Here is a 17,263-nt window from a genome sequence, read left to right on the forward strand (position 1 = left end):
CATTGCTATGATATCGGACAGTTCTGGGGCAAATTCTGCTCAGATATTTCGAGTTCATTCGGGTGAGCGCCACTTGAAGCTCTTTCAGTATTCAGCGTGCTTTTGGCAAACGAACAAAGCAGAAGCGGAGGGGGATGGTTTACGATGTGTTCGCATACACGTCGACAAAACCGAACGAACAAACTCAAAAACCAAGGTCTTTCAGTCGAGTAACTACAAGATACGCTGAGGGAGAGCCAAGCTTTATTGTCGTTATTGTCGTACAATGTCTCATAGATCTCTCGCCAGGCGGCCATACTATCTACCAGAGAGGTAGTTTGATGAATTAACTGAAGAGCAATAATGAATTGAACTGATAAATATAAAGAAATCCCTGTGTTCAATAGGCTAGTCGCGAGTGTACCACATCACAGTGGCGCAACTCTGGCAGCCCGGCTATACAGTCCATGTACTATGACCCTTCTGGAGAAAAGCTCTGACCAGTTTGAATTAGTTAGGGTTGATTTGAGAGGAGGAAAGAATAACCGATGAGTCAAAAAACCCTCGAAGTCAGAAAGACAACCAACCAACTCTGCTTTCATGGAAGGACTAGGAATCGAACATTGCCAGACCGTTACGTGTACCTACCCATGAAAAGACTCTTCCTACACTCTGCTATCAAATGATTTGATGAAATTGTTTGATACGTGGACCGATAGTTGGATAGCCATTGTACAGCTTTAGATGGTGAATTTTCTTTAGCTGAATAATATTCAAATGTCACAAGAAGTAATTTTGATTAAACTATTTAAATACCGATGACACGCGATTCAACATATTTGCAAATGCTTAGTTTCAAAAATTAATATCTTCGTCATCTTAAGAGCAACCTTCATGAGACTTTGCAACTTCACTATTTTTGATGTGAAAAATTTGATTGTAAACTCCTTTTTCCAAAAAATCAAATATCTTATAATGTCGTGCATAAGGGTCAATTGGTACGATCGTTGAACATAGCAACGGTAACTATGGGGAGCCGGAACCATTAGTAAGGCGGGTCGCTTGTGGTTCTTATCAATGTTCGGTTCGCCGACGAAGACGTCAATCAAGGCGTTCCCACCCAAGATAGTCTTATGCATCTGTTAATGAAAACTTTGTTTTCCGACATTGTCATGGAAACACTTTGATTGACGTCCACCAAATCCCTATTTTGTCACGTTGCCAAATCGCGCCTGCTATTTAGGGCCTCTTTATAATTAAGGGAGGGTAGCCCTAGTAAAAGGACTACCCTAGCTAATTCTGATGGTAGGTTTGCCCTGATGGTAGGGTGACCCTGATGGTAGGGTAACCCTGGTGGTAGGGTGACCCTGGTGGTAGGGTTACCCCGTCTCTTTGATAGTGTAATCCTTCTGCATGCTCGGGAGAAATATTCCTTCGTAAATTCGTGGCTCAGGATGACCCAACTTCCTGGGTCGACTTTTTATCGGTACGTTGTCAAACCTCTGGTTTTACGAAAAATCAATAGTTATAAATCAGTAAATAAAAACTTACGAGAATCAAAATTAACTAGTAGAATGCATTTTAAGGTCACCATTAACGCCAATATCTTATGATCTTACCATTTAATTAAAGTGTTCGCTCGTTGCTAATCAGCCTTACCGGGCAACCCGGCCCTACCACTAGGGTTACCCCGCCTATATGTTTTCCTTGTAAATCCGTGCTATCTATTCTCGACTTTCACATCCCCATAATGCCTTGCTTTTTGGGGGGGTAACCAATCAAAAACTGTCCCAAATTGAAAGGTTTCTTAATTGAATTTATACTATACCTGCTTTTATCTGTACAATACTGATTATCAGTTTATTCCAAGTTATTATTGCGTGTACAGATCATCAAGAGTTTTGGTCTCACAGAAAATGTATCACTTAAGAAAAAATGTTTAAAATTTACCTTAAACGTCTTCAAGCTTCTATCTTTTTCTGTTTTTTACTTCTTCATTTTATTTTTGGATACCAAACGAGGTATTGTCAACATTGTCTGATCAGCCTTCGGCAAAATAAGTGGGTTTTTACCTTCTGGTTACCCCCCAAAGACGCAAAGGATTATGGGGATGTGAAAGTAGAGAATTGACCCTGCTTGGCGGTAACCCTAGTACTATTACTATGGTTACCCTCCCTGCAGTAAACAGGCCCTTAGGATACGAAGCACTAGTTGTGTGTATTTACAAGTAATTTATTTGTGGTTTAGACTCATTACAAATGATATACTGGATAATCATGCAAGCTACTATAAAACCATATTTTAACGAACCTTGTATTTAATCTATTAGTATTCTACTTGTGCTAAGATCTTTCTTAGAATACTTCGTCTAAAAATCTAGTCAAATCGCATCAACGCAGGTAAAATAAAGACCAATTGTCCTAGCCAAAGTTAAAATGCATACATAAAAACGCGAGTCGAATATCGACTTCTATTCATGACTCTAAGTTATGATCTTAGTTACTGGAAGTTGTATCGATAAAAGTATTTGCGCTCGGTATTGAAAACTTGTGCGGCCAGGCGGAGAATGTAACGAACGAAAATAAGCGCAATTTACAACATTTACTTTAAAGAAATCTATTGAAATATTACTTGGAAAGTATTTAAAAAACTCTAGGATAAAAATCCATCTCATGTTGCTTCGTTATTCATATTTCATGCAAGTCTTAGTCTCCCTCGCATCCGTTTTTAGTGTCGGTCGTCACGCAACGCTTTGTGGGGAGGGAGCGTTGCGCGACGACCGACACTAAAAACGGATGCGAGGGAGACTATGCAAGTCTAGGATTATACTTAAACTATTTATTAGTCATTAAAAATGTTTTAAGAGTTTTGCATGTGGTACAATCGCGCGCCACCTATTTAATGAGGAAATAATTGGATATTGTTTTGTTTGAGCATAGATAGATCGATATTTTGACCAACTTAAGAGCCAATGTTCAAGTCAAAATACAATGCCTTCTATCTCTAGTTATTTAATGGAATTATATATATCTTATTGCAGAGTCGCGCTTGGTTACACTTCACTCTCGCTCTCTCTCTAATTCCCTGTCTCTTTCCCCTATTTCCACATCACTATATGATTTGGATTCAATGAATCTTCACTAAACTAGTGTAAAATATTGCCCTAATTGGCCATTACGGAGTTGAGGAAAAAGCTGGGTCGAGTTGGCATTGAAGTACAGTATGGGACTGTTTTGGGGGACGAAAAAGACGCCATCTTGAAAATATGTTCCCTAAAAGAGTCTCACAATGCACTGCAATTTCACCTCGACCCAGTTTTCCCTCGACCTCAGAGAACCGCTAATAGAGATGAGAACTGAGAGGGACGGGGGCAATCGGCCATAAGAACTAATTTGATTGGCTAAAAATGACCTAAGATATACTGAGCTATCAACCAAAGTTAAAGTTATACTTTTGATCCTTAAAAAGAAAAATCGAGGAATACTTCCAAAGCAACGGTTATAACAATGAGCTAGAAAAAGAAAGATATCAGTCTCAATTTTAACTCTGAATGATCGATCAATCCACAATACGTCTTTAAAATCATTCAATGTTACAAACACCCAATCGCAAAATCATTGTCGGACTGATTCAAAACATAAAATATAAGCTGAGACCGACAGGTATCCTGGGAAATGACAACTATATCTTCGATATAAAACATGTTTAAAAGCCTCCATGCTTTCTATCACTGCAACAGATTTATCAACATTCTACGAGTTGTTTCGCTAGATACATCTAATAGTTCATTTTATTGGCATCATTTGCTACCACTACCGGACTCTCCCCTCCACAGGATTTTTTTGGTTCAGTCAATGAGCACCAGGGCCCGGTTGTACGAAGCCTGGATAGCGCTATCCGGCGGATAAATCTTATCCAGTGGATAAATATATTGGATAACAGCATCGACTTATCCACTGGATAAGGATTTGTCCATTGGATAGCGCTATCCAGGCCCAGTTGTCTTACTATTCTCATGAGAAAATACAAATTTGAATGAGAAAAAAATTCGCGAAGCATTTTGGTAGTGGTAACAAGATGACGCCATCATGCAAAAGGCCTATTAACGTACTTCCCATGTAACATTTCGGTCCCAGTCTCGATGTTTCATGTTTTTGAACCAAACAATGATTTCTCAATTGAGCGTATATATTTTTGAGAGTTTCTTACAATAAAGCCAGCAGTGCTGCACTGTAGTCGTTCTTTCTCAGTCTACAAGTGCGCAAAAAGTCAACAAACTACAAACCAAACCGATTTGTTTTCTCAGTTTATATAGGTTCTGCGTTGGCGTTCTTCAAGTGTCTTACATCTTCCTGCATGCTTTTTCCTTAATCTTTCGTCTCATGTTCCTAAAATCCTTCCATTTCATGAGGTAAGTAACGATCATCCGTCTTCCTCGTTTCGTACCAAGGATAAGAAACTGTTTTCGTTTATTCACGTATCCACAATTTCTACTCTCCATGTTTGGTATGCGTAGACGTTGTAATTGATCGCGCTTAAGGGACCCCTTCAAGGATTTGATTGCGGTGGCCTTAAGAATCAAGTAACCATCTTTCATTTTCTTTTCACTCACGCGCGCTCTCATAGCTGTGAAATAAAATAAAATCCTGAAGTAAGTATCAAATGGAGCCTGTTATTTTTTTGAAAATATTCGTAGGGATCCTTTGAGCATAAAGGGCGCGCAAAGATTAATCAGTAGTATGTAAGGCCCTGGCTAAACGAGGAAACTTGCTTTCAGAAACATGTTTGACCGCGCGCATGTTTTCACGATGTTTGCAAGTTTGGCAACATGCGAAACATTGCTGCGTGCAACAAATGTTGCTTCCAAGACGCAAAAACATGCAGAAACATTTCATGTCCCCAAGACGCATGAAAACAATGTTTCCCGATGTTTACTCGTTTAGCTTAGTCTACTACGCAGCCGCTATTATATAGTTTCGTCACGCAATGCTCACTCCCTTAAGTAGCTACTACAAGCGTTGCGTGACGACACTAATAGCGGCTGCGTAGGAGACTGCGTTTAGCCACGAAAGTCAACATTCTATAAGTTTGTTACTTAGCAACGCTCGCTCTATTTTGAAAGCGCCCATGTGCTAACTGATGTTTAATAAACATGTTCCCCGATGTTTCGTAACAGTTTTGCTACCTTTGGAAACAATTTAAGTAAACACGTTTCCAATAAGACGTCAATTAAGGAAACATGTTTGCTTGTTTAGCCGGGCCCTTACACTGCGCGCAATTGTGTAGTAAATCCTACATATCATACCCAATATTTTAAACCCAACGATTAAGAACACATGCCAACGCGGCGTCATTGCGCACATAAAGCCTAGTATGAATGGAAAAAAAAACTATTTCAAGCCAAACTCTTGTCAATATGACATGCACTGAGGCCCGGCGGTGCGTGAGAGTTTATTAGGAGCAGCACGCTCCCCGTAGTCACCGGGATTTCTGGAAAAAATTAACGAATGTCGGAAAGGATTTGCAGATTGCATCACGTTTTGGGTATCGCTAACGTAAAAGCGCCCTGACCCCCAGCACCCGTTCGTGAGTTCATTAGAATCTTTTACGTACTCAATCGGGTGTAATATTTCCTTGCGTCATTCTAGGAAGCGCGGATGTTTTACGTTTACTTTGGACGTTTTTTTTTTTTTTTTCCCCTTTTCAGTCTGGGAAATATAATATTCAATTGACATAGTTTGCGAAGTATGACCGGATAAAGAAAGAAATGCTACTAAATGAGCTAACGCCCTGAAGTCTGAAATCGTCGGGAAATATTTGAGCTTATCTAAATGGTTCTAGTGGATTTATCAGCAGTGATAACCTAAATTTCTGATGATATGCAGGATATGTCGATAAAAAATCTACCAGTTTTGTCTGTAATCACAGAGTGGGACAATCACGAATAACCATATAAATGAAGCTTCAAACTTGTTCAGATTGTTTATTCTCTATAGCCTGAGGCTACTAAAGTTGGCTGCCCGGCAGTGACTTTTGCAGAGGGAGGAAAACCGGAGAACCAGGAGAAAAAACCTTGAAGCACAAGAGAGAACCAACAAACAACTCTTCTCGCTCGATCTCATGTGACAAAAGACTCATAGCCTAGCAAATAATGTGAGCTATCATACTAAAGGGCGTTTGCTAGTTTTCACGATGTAAACATGAGACAGAACTCCTGGTTTTAGGTTTAGTATGTTGCTGAACCTTTAAACTCGACGGATGACTGACAGTGCTGATTGATCATGGGAAGCTCGGAGAGAAACGATTGAGGCCTCACACAAAGTTGAATACTATATACATGAAGAGTAAAATGTCACGTTTATTAATATTAATGCCAGCGTTTATAGTGGTCAAACAAACTCAAGAATTGAAAAAAACATCGCGTTGGGAAAATCAGTTGTCCAGTAAAGGATAAGTTGAAAGCAACTAATTCAAATAAGGATGCCATATAATTCATGCTGCATAGTGCATAGCGCATTATCGTGTAATAGAGTGCGAAATATTACTGAATATCCATGAAAAAGTTAACTAACAAAATTGTACAAATTAGTAGATATAACTAGCTAAAAACTAGTGTGAGCTGCGTCGGTGTTTCTAATGAAACAGTAATAATAAAAAGGTAAATTATACACCGTGAAAAGATGAAAAAACTTACTGACGTTTCGGACGCTAGTCCTTCGTCGGGGTAAAAGAGGAACAAATAAGTGCAAGATTTTGTAGGTCTACGGTCTACTGAGGTCTGCCGAGGTCTACTGAACTTACTAATTTGTGCAAATTTGTGCAATTTCTTACAAAGTTTTTCAGGGATATATGGTATTCACTCTATGTAAAGTCTTGAGGAAAAGAAGAATATTCTGTATTCATATAGCAAAAGGGACGCATTGGTGGCAACAGGTGAAATTTGTTGCTTTACGCGGTTCACTGCGACGACTTCAAAAATGAAAACCATTTTAAGTTACTTCCTAGAAATCTTTCTCTTTAACATTTTCTTTGCATGAATTTTAATACAGGCATTAAATATTGGCCGAAATCGAAAGATTTTTTTGTTTTTTTGGTCATGTCAAACCAATGTTTGTGACAAGGAATGGACTTCAACAAATCCAATGCAATCAAAACGATAATAAATCTTGTTGGCAAGGATTTCTTTGTCGCATAAGATTTGGCAAATAATCTAAGGCCCCGTCCACACTATGCCAGATAAATTTGAATCCGAATTTTTATTTATTCGGTTCCATTTCGAAAATTCGTTTTCGGTGAAGAATTGTTCCGGATTCGCCCGGACTAGTGTGGACGGTAGGCCTAACCGAATAAATAAAAATTCGGATTCAAATTTATCCGGCATGTTGTGGACGGGGCCTAAATGAATCCACAGAGTAAACAAATAAACCCGCAATACGCAAGGCTTAGTTACCATAGCGATAAGTTAACGACAACCTTAAAAACAAAAGACTTCAAGAAGCGCATCGTCTGCGAGTTGTGCCATTTGAATAATAGCCAACCATCCCGCCTCCAAAATCCTTATCTTTTGAGAGAAACTTAGAAACTTATTGATTCACGCGTAATCAACACTAGCGAAGAAAGAGCACATGAATGGGTTGCAAGGGCTGAAGAACACATGACGTGTTGATAAAGGAGTTATTCACGCCCTTATACACCTATAAACTGTCTGAAGATTACAGGAGGATTGATTACACGACTGGTTGGATTAACTCGACACATTGTGGGAGAGAAACGAAATATATATAACAAGAAACAGAGCGCGTTCCAAGATGAGTAATCTTTGAATGTATTCGCCGGACCTCCATGAAGTTAAATACGGCATCTGACACATAAGCTGTAGGCGATCGGCTTATCTTGGTGCATGTTTACAGTGTTCATTAAACAGTTACCGCCGAAGAGTTTGTAGACATACCCTTGGGGTGCCTGTCTTTCTCCTAAAAACTAAGCCTTGAAATTATTTTTTAGAAAGGCAAGGAAAAACTAATGGAAATGTGGAAAGAAAAATCTACCAACAGAATCTATATAAAAAGAATCGTACACAGAAATTAAGACTAGATAAACACGGATGGATTTGTATAAGATTGCAGTATTTAACGAGAATCATATTTATCATAGTTCGATGAAAAGTATCAAGGAACTCCTCCATTTTTGAGCAACTAAAATTTTAGCAAAGCGATTATATACGTTCAAGAAGGTAGGCACGAAAACCTCAGAGAACATAACCCTTAAAATGTTGAAATACACTCTAAGACTAATGTCATTTAACACAATCTTTATAATGACAACAAAATTCAAAGAATGAGGCACGCCACACTCGGAAAGATAACTTGAGAATCAAGCAATTAAAGTACACATTGATTTGCCAGATGATTAAGCTGGTCTTACTTACCAAAATCGGAGTCACAGAACTTTTTCTGGAGCTCGTCCAACGGTACATTCGAGCCATCTTCCTCGCAAACTGAAGAAAACCATAAAAAATATATAGAATTGAATTATAGATTTTTTCATTCCAGATCGATGGTAAGCGAGGTTGAATTCAATTCATTTGCGCGCTTTTAGGAAATTCTGTCTGACCGCAACCGACAAATGGTTTTCTAATCTACGTTACGATAGACTATGATAGTTTACAAAAGGAAATGCTTAAATGTTACAAAAATATATTTGCCTTTCGGGAACGAATGGATGAAACGCTAGAGAATGTGCGCTTTTGATAAAGCTTTTAAGCTTGAATTAAACAGACGCATCGATCTTTTGCAATCAACATGATTTTGGTACAGAGTTTATTTCTGTGAGAACCCGATCGATGAATAAGCAAACTAGTTTAAAATGATCTTCATGTTATATTACATACCCAAATAAAAAGAGAAAACAAGTCCGAATCTTCAAGTTTCGGCCGTCTAGTCTGAGCGGGGTGCCGGATTGTCTGGAGTTGTTGACAGGTATATGTTGTGATTTTCACGATTTTAAGATTATAATTCATTATAATTCCGCAATAACAAAAAGCCCCAAAACAATTTTTACATCAGGTTTTAGAGCAACATTTCCTCTTTCGATTCTCTGAAATTCAAGGAAATCGGAATTTTACCGGTTAGGGAAAATTAATTTTCAAAAAGTGTACCAAATTAGGAATTTTTAGCTCTCAAAATAAAGCGATTTTTACTGGCTTGCCAAGACCTTGAAAAATAATTTTAAGGAATATAATTGCACTCAAATTCTTCACAAACATCTTATTAACACATATCAAAACTCAAAATCATCTTTCCTGCGATACGAATCAAACAGAGCGAAGTTTACGAGAGGCTATTTCACACAATGTTTTTGGCTAATTTCACGAATCTCGGGTCCGGGTCACGTTTTGATAAATTTTACGCGATTAAAATAGTATTTCAGAAAACAAACCCCACCACGTTTCTAAGTATACATTAGAGTACCAATGGACAAAATACAAAGGATTTTGATTTTTCATCATGTGCCACGTATTTTTGATTTTGCTCGGTGATAGTGGACATTCCCTCTTAAGTATGGAATCTTTTAAGAGTTGTATGTTTAGAGGAATTTATTTATAATCCTGTTAGACGGATGTCTACAAATTGTACTATCCTATGTCTATCTTTCCTGGCAGAAAAAGAATTATCGCTGTGGGGACAAGAGTACTAGAAGCGTTAATAGGATCTAGTATCTTGTACCAGTGTCTGCGGGAAAACTCGTGCTTTAATAAGATTTTAGTAGCGAACTGTAACTTTCTGGACACGACTATCCCGAAACAGGGTTACAAAAGGACACAAGTTAAACATACGGTTCACCGAAAGAGTAGTCCACAAATAGAGTTCCGTCTGGTAAGACAATTTGTAAACAATGAAGAGAGGTCTCCGTCTCCTGTGAAGTTTGTAAACACACTGAAGAGCAATGTTCGACAAAATCAATAATAAATTTATAGTCCCAATAGGACTATTAGAACATCTCTTATAAACAGATCTTATTTGAACTTGGGATAAATGTAGTAAAACACACAAAAAAAGTTAATATATCTATATATTTTAAAAAAAGCTTTGAAGTCGTAGATATTTATACTCGTATTCTGTATTAATTATTATAATCGTTCAAGGCAGTATCCAGAGATGATTTTACTTGCACAAACTCACACACTACCAATACATTCTAGGCACACAACACAACAGCTCGAGTCGTGTGTTGATTTTTAAGGGCCTTTTTCTGACCCATATTTATAAGCTTGTCTGGCGACCGTCGCTAAGGGATGGCTGATGTTTTGGGATCCATCACGCGTGTCCACTTGGCCAAAACAACCTAATTCAAATTTATTTTCTACTCACCGGTTGTCGTTGGGATTGGAGTAGGAGTTTCTATTTTCACACACATGCTATTCTCTGGATATTTCCGACAGTCAAGCATGGAGGGCCATGTGTAGTTATGTCTTCGCATTAGGGGCTCACACGAGTTCTGTACCATGGAACAGAGCGAACGACAGGGCGGAATCAGCTCCAGCATACACACAGGAGCAAAGACAGAACACAAGAAATGCTTGAGGTAAGGGTGACAGCCGGATCCTACGAGAGGCGACCACTGCGCGAGCTCTCGTCTTACTTCCATGGCGGTGTCATGGCGAAGAAAGTTCGGCAACATCATCTTGTCATAGCCAAGCGATAAATTCGCACACAATGGAGCTGTGTTCGATGTTATGTCCACACAATGGTGTGAACGAGTTCGATAGCACAGCGCAACGTGGAAAACCCCTGCTAATAACAGTAAGCACCTAAGGAAATCCATGGTTCAACTCTAGATTTCAACAGACCAGCTCGACGAACGGAACCCAACTTAGCCTCGTAGTTGGTCGATTTGCCTTTTGAGGTTGAGTGAGAGTTGGGCGGGCCAATTCTAATCCTTTGATTTGCAGCCTTTAAGAATGAAGACAAGAGATGGTGTCAAAATCCAGCCTCCTCGTTCAATGGAATGCTGTACATTCGCGCGTGTCCGGTATGTATGCATGCTCGGAAGCCCATGAAGTGCTGCAGGAAAAACATTATGATAATTGCTCCTTTGTCAATCGGCTGTCAATCACGGCTGAGATTACTTTTTGAACCCTTTTAATGGATATAGATTACTGGGAAGGAAGTTGATCCCGTCTTTTTTAGACTTTAGAAATAAAAAGTCTGCGCAATGGAGAATAAGTTCCAAAAATATCCTCGTCTTTTTAAAAGAAATTTTGATTACAGACACCTAAAATGGGTACTTCAATTTCAACAGAAGAGAAACAACCCGAAAAGAACTTGAAAACTTCGTGGCAGTCAGCTGCGAAGAATGTCATAATATTACGCCTACGTAGAATTGTTTGAACCGGCTATTAAAGGATTAGCTGAAAGATCCAGTGAGCTTGGTGTCTTGATTTGAGCCAGGACACAGATGTTTTATATTGCTGTCATATACCATCCATGCCCATGTTACACTAAATTTTTCTTTTAGATTCTTTAAGGAAATGCTCCAGAACACTCATTTTAAGGTCTTATTTCCCTATTCTTCTCCTTGATAATTGTGTCCTACAAACTGCATGAATGCTATACATCATTTTTTTTCTGTTTCTCTGCAGCAAAAACATGTTTCGTTCCTATAGACGGGAAAGGTCTTGCCCATCAGCTTCTAATTGCCCCATTTAAACCCTCAAGATTTCATTTTCACCATCTTATATAATCTTTATTCTTTTGCCATTTTAAATAGCTTTTAATTGGTGTTAAAATACTGACTAGGTGAATGTGATCATGAGTCAGGAACGATGGATGGATTGATTAATGGATGGATGGATGGATGTATTGTTGGATGTATACGATATAATGGATGGATAAATGGATGGACTGATGGATGGATGGATGAAGGATGTATGGATGTATGGATGCACGGACGCATGGACGCATGGATGGATGGATGCATAAATCCATCAATTAAATAATCTTAACTATCATTCAGTTTTGTTGCCAAATTGGTATACACGTTATGCATGACAGGAAAGAGTTCCCAATAACTTTTCTGTCTTTATGACATCAGCCACTCAATTCCCGTTTTGGGGTGTATCAACTGAAGACAAGTAGATAACTGGGGAAGTTTGAGTTTTTGTGGTTCGCAAAAATTTGACAATCAATCCGGATGAAGCAAATGCTACTATCAATATACTCTAGTGACTGGCATTCTCCTCGATCTCCCCCTGAACAGACCTCGGTCCTTCCGTAGCCAATCGTACATTTATACTTTATTTTCTGCGCAAACGAAGATGAATCAATTTGAATTCTTAACTTTTCTCATACAGTGCAATGTGGAATGTGCTCTATTCACCACGCAGTAAATGAACATACACAGCTATTTCAAAAAAGGTTGTATACTGAATACTGCCTACTAAATGGTGCAGTCGAAGACCATTGTTGGTCTCGTTAATTTGAAATAAAAAGTAAATATACAGCCATTAACTCTTTACATGTAGTTAGTATATTGTTTGAGATGGAATACACTAAAAATAGAATAAGAACATGCGTAATAAGTAAATTACGAGCCTTAGATGAAACCTTACTTATTGCGCATGTTCTTATTTGATATCCGAGCCCATCCCACACGGCGCACTGCCACATCTATCTAAAAATAGAATAAATTATTATTATTAATCCTACTTTAGACAATGTCACTATGACCCACAATGCACTTCGGTCTTGGAATGCACTATTCAGTATGCAGTATTATGTGTTCAACTTTTTTGAAATAGCTGTATACACTTTATAGCCTTCAAATTTTATTGATACCCTGAAAACAGCCTCTGGGCTGATCTAAGGCAGGCACGGCTAACACAGGTTATGGAGAAAACCGGAGAACCCGAAGGAAACCCTTGAATCAAAGGAGAGACCTAACAAACTCTACTCACATGTGAGTTAAGACGACACCGTTTTTATAACATACTGACGCAGGGCAAGTCTTCGCATTAAAACGCCTTCTGCGCAATTAAGCTAGGTCGTCATTTGAAGGGCGGTTTTTCGTGGCTAACCTCGGAAACCTCAAAGAAACGATACCTTAAACCACACTCGCATTAAACTCTTGAGTTTACAAAGATTTCACGGGGGAGGAAAGATTCAAGTGGAATTTTTTCGTTGTATTACGAAGTGAAGGGTTATATTATTATTCTTATCTTGTGGTCTGTCTAGTGTCTGGTCTCTCTGAATGCGTAGAATAATTTCTAGAAAATTTAGTATCGATTTCGTTGTGATTGACGCTTATTAGGACAAAGCTATTCTGCCCATCAGATATAAAATTCATCGTAGGAATCCGGTACGTTTTTTTATTAAGTTGGGATTTTTATCTGGTTTTGGCTTACAGAGATGGAAGGAGGTAAACTTGGCTTTCAAAGAACAGCTCTAGAGTACTTTTGAATGGAAAAAGTATGGCAACTTCAACACTCTTAAACAAAGTGTTTAGCTTTTCCTGCATTTCAGACCACGTGTCATTCTCTTGAGTATAGGATCATTTGTTTGAGTCGTGGTCGATCGCTTACAGAAGATGGTTGCAATATAAAACTACTGTATTACAAAATATGAAACTTCTTAGGAAAGACCTATTGTCTCTCGCCTTAACCGAAATGGTCGGTTATAGAAGGTGGTCACTTACTGAGTAGTTGATACGATAAAACCTGTTATGACCGACCAACGACCAACCTTGTTATAACAAATGAACTTGCTGATAACAAAAAAAAAAAAAAAAAGATTCCCTAATTAAAATCACACTATCTATTCCACGCCCAAAAGCTGATAGTTTGATAAAGATACGCGCGAACCATACACGGAGATACTGCAGTGGATTGTTATTGAATACTTGAATGAACTTGTTTATAGTTTCATTGATAAAAATCTGTCTAATTTAATGAGGATCTGAATTCATAAACCATTATCATGATTATCTAAGGAATACAGACCTAATCAGCTTAAAAGAAAAACCTCGGATATCCTCTAAGATTGGATGATAAATTTTCAATGAATTGTTGATTGTACGTATGAGAAGGCTTTTGAAGATTGGAAACAAAAGGTTCTTGTAAAAACCTAAACCCAAACCTGTTCGTAGCCTTAAAAGTTTACTTGATCGATACTCTGAGACAACCTCTTGGCTGATCTAAGTCACGGCACGGCTAACTCACAGATGGAACTATGAAACAACCTCTTGGCTGATCTAAGTCACGGCACGGCTAACTTACAGATGGAACCCTGAAACAACCTCAGGGCAGATCTAAGTCAGGGCATGGCTAACTCACAGATCAAACCCTGAAACAACCTCTGGGCTGATCCAAGTCAGGGCATGGCTAACTCACAGATAGAACCCTGAAACAACCTCTGGGCTGATCCAAGTCAGGGCATGGCTAACTCACAGATAGAACCCTAAAACAACCTCTGGGCTGATCCAAGTCAGGGCATGGCTAACTCACAGATAGAACCCTGAAACAACCTCTGGGCTGATCCAAGTCAGGGCATGGCTAACTCACAGATAGAACCCTGAAACAACCTCTGGGCTGATCCAAGTCAGGGCATGGCTAACTCACAGATAGAACCCTGAAACAACCTCTGGACTGATCTAAGTTTGTGTCATATCAACTATTAAATCCCTAGAACAACTGTGTTGACAAAGTCATTTGTACGATCGTTTTGTGTCTGAAACTGAAACTTAATTGAACCAATTCTTTTCTTTGTGATATTCGAAAAATATCATTTTTCAGGAATTTATAGTCTAAAAGACGGCAAAAAGTTGCAGCTAGCGTTTGACGGATACTGAATAAGAGTGGCCTGTAATCACGCATAGTTAGTAGATCTACTAATTTCATTGTTTTCTTTTGTTTTACTTTGACTGTTAATCACTATTTTCAGGGGCTTAGTAAAATCTCTCTATCAGTGTTCAGTGTACCGTGTTATGGAGCGAAAAATAAGCTTCAAAAAGTGTGGACTAGCGTCATAAGTGGCACTTTTCACACTATTGGTCTCTTGATAAGGTGTTAACTCTATCATACTAATGAACTTATAATATATTTTCTCTTTTGTCTGAGGCTTTTAAAATACAGACCATACAGGGCAAGCAAAACTTGAACAGTTTTTCAGGAAAAAATCGAAACGCATTCATTCCCTTTTTTATAATTTCTAGGGAAATTTTAAAGTAAGTGAAAGTTGAATTACACATAGCTTGGATAACTGTAGGCCGGAACATCACATACAGTACGAATACATGACATACATAATATAGTAACCATTCATATTTAATAACCGTTTCCCTTGTCAAAAACGTGCAACACTGAATAAGATTTGTGACCGACTAATGTCCTGACCATTAGCTAGACTAATAGATACTTTACGATTTTCTTAAAATTACTCTTTCTTGTTTCTATATTTAGTGTTGACGAAGACTTGATTGATTAATTTCGTGGTTAAGGGACGTGTCTGAGGTTTTGAGGGAATCTAGATGTCCCATGAAGAAGGGGAAAAAAACAATCTAACTTCAAAAAAAAAGTATTTGAATTAGACTCTTAACATATAGAAAAAGCCGTTAGTTTGGGTTAACACTCTGTGATTAACAGGGAAGCACGGGTGGCCTAGCGGTGAGAGTGCTCGTCTCTCACCAATGCGACCCGAGTTCGAGTCCCGACGAGCTCGGTGTTGTATGTTTGTTGGTTTTCTCCTGTGCTTCAAGGGTTTTCCTGGTTCTCCGGCTTTCCTCCCTCCCCAAAAATCAACTTCTAAATTCCAAGTGGAATGACAGTGGATGGAGAGCCATTCTGTGGAATCCACTGTTAATCCATCATTATTTATATTTATTTAACTTGAAGAGCCAAACGAGACTGGACCTAATTCCTTTGAAAGAATCAAGATTGGCAAAGACTGAAATAGATAAATCGTCTCATCGTACCTCTGGGCAATCCTAACTTATTTCCCACAAATATCAAATGATACATTTAATTTGTTAGCATGGCATGTAGTGAGCTGTGTGGATGAGGGATGCACTTGATACTCTGACGAATGATTCGACCTCCCTCTTGTCCGACATGAAATCGGCTGTCATCGTGCTATTTATGTGGAGGGTGCCTACAGAATGAGATGTCTGGGAATCTCAGTCAGCCTTCCTCGCCCTCGTAAAGTTGTACTAGCGTCAATCTCTCTAAAATGATCTACATGATGGCTAGCATTGCCACAGATATTTGAGGGTGCTACGAGTGGTTAGATGAGACTCTTGCAGTCTTGTGTAAGTCACGCATTCTTCTTCACCCTCGTAATTTTTGAACTAGCGTCAATCTCATTAAAGTGATATAAATTGCTTGCATTGCCTTTAGCAATAGGCATTCGAGGGATCTACGTGTGCCGGCTTATAAGGGGACCTTGCAGTCTTGTGTGGCGACGGACTTTTGACGAATTTCTACGTTATATAACTTTATTTAGAGGTTGGCTAACTCAAAAGTGTTAGCTTCTTTAACCACTTTACACATCCACATATTGATCGTTAATCTATTAACTATGCATCAGGGTATTCATGTACTCTTGAGTTCAAATGTGAGTGGTAAAGGATACTATGTCTAGACCCTCCCTGGTTGAACCAGGGCTTTGATCTTTTGGTTCAAGACGTACGTACTAATGACATTGGGAGTCGCATGCGGTCAACAGTTAATTAAATATATGCCATTTTCTCCGCCTTGCCTTCTCTTCTTTCCTTTCTTTCTTAATTGTTTTGGATTTCCTTGTATTTATTTTTCTTGTGCTTCTCTTTCTCCAGCTTTTCCTTCTCCTTCTTCTTCCGCTACCTCTTCTTCTCTCTCTTTCGGCTCTACATCCAAAAGCTTGCTCCGTTCATCCTTTGATGCTTGTGAATTCTACCCAACTCCTCCCTGCCGTATCTCGTTTTGTCTCAACAGCAAGGTAGCAGTTGATCGACATGCACCACAAACAGCATTCAAACTCAGTGAAATCAATGCGTTTTAATATCCAGTCAATACGACATTCTACTTGGAAGACTTCAATTAACAACAACATCATTCCGATATTCAACGTCTTCACGAAATGATAAATCATTCATTGATGCATTTTATACGTTTGCTAATTGATTTTCTGATGTTAAAGCTAATGCTGAATGGAGTTTTGATGGTAAAATCATGACAATCGGATCAAAAGTGATAGGGTATTGTAAAAACACATCACATCAAAAACAGGAGCAATTATAGATCACTTTTGCGAAA

The 17,263-nt window shown here is 38.7% G+C and overlaps 1 protein-coding gene across 1 annotated transcript; it reads right to left on the reverse strand.

Moving 5' to 3' along the window:
• Positions 1 to 1,586: 1,586 nt before the first annotated feature.
• Positions 1,587 to 10,941, reverse strand: LOC116300893 (secreted frizzled-related protein 1). The gene is made up of 3 exons (XM_031709862.2): positions 10,350 to 10,941; positions 8,408 to 8,476; positions 1,587 to 4,605 (listed from the first exon to the last, which is right to left on the reverse strand). The coding sequence occupies exons 1-3, from the start codon at positions 10,801 to 10,803 to the stop codon at positions 4,322 to 4,324; spliced, it is 807 nt and encodes a 268-aa protein (XP_031565722.1). The 5' UTR covers positions 10,804 to 10,941; the 3' UTR covers positions 1,587 to 4,321.
• Positions 10,942 to 17,263: the final 6,322 nt, after the last annotated feature.

Source organism: Actinia tenebrosa, unplaced genomic scaffold (genome assembly GCF_029948245.1).
Source record: "Actinia tenebrosa isolate PJP-AT-01 unplaced genomic scaffold, QUT_ActTen_1.0 PGA_scaffold7__59_contigs__length_16204524, whole genome shotgun sequence".
Taxonomy (NCBI): Eukaryota; Metazoa; Cnidaria; class Anthozoa; order Actiniaria; family Actiniidae; genus Actinia; species Actinia tenebrosa.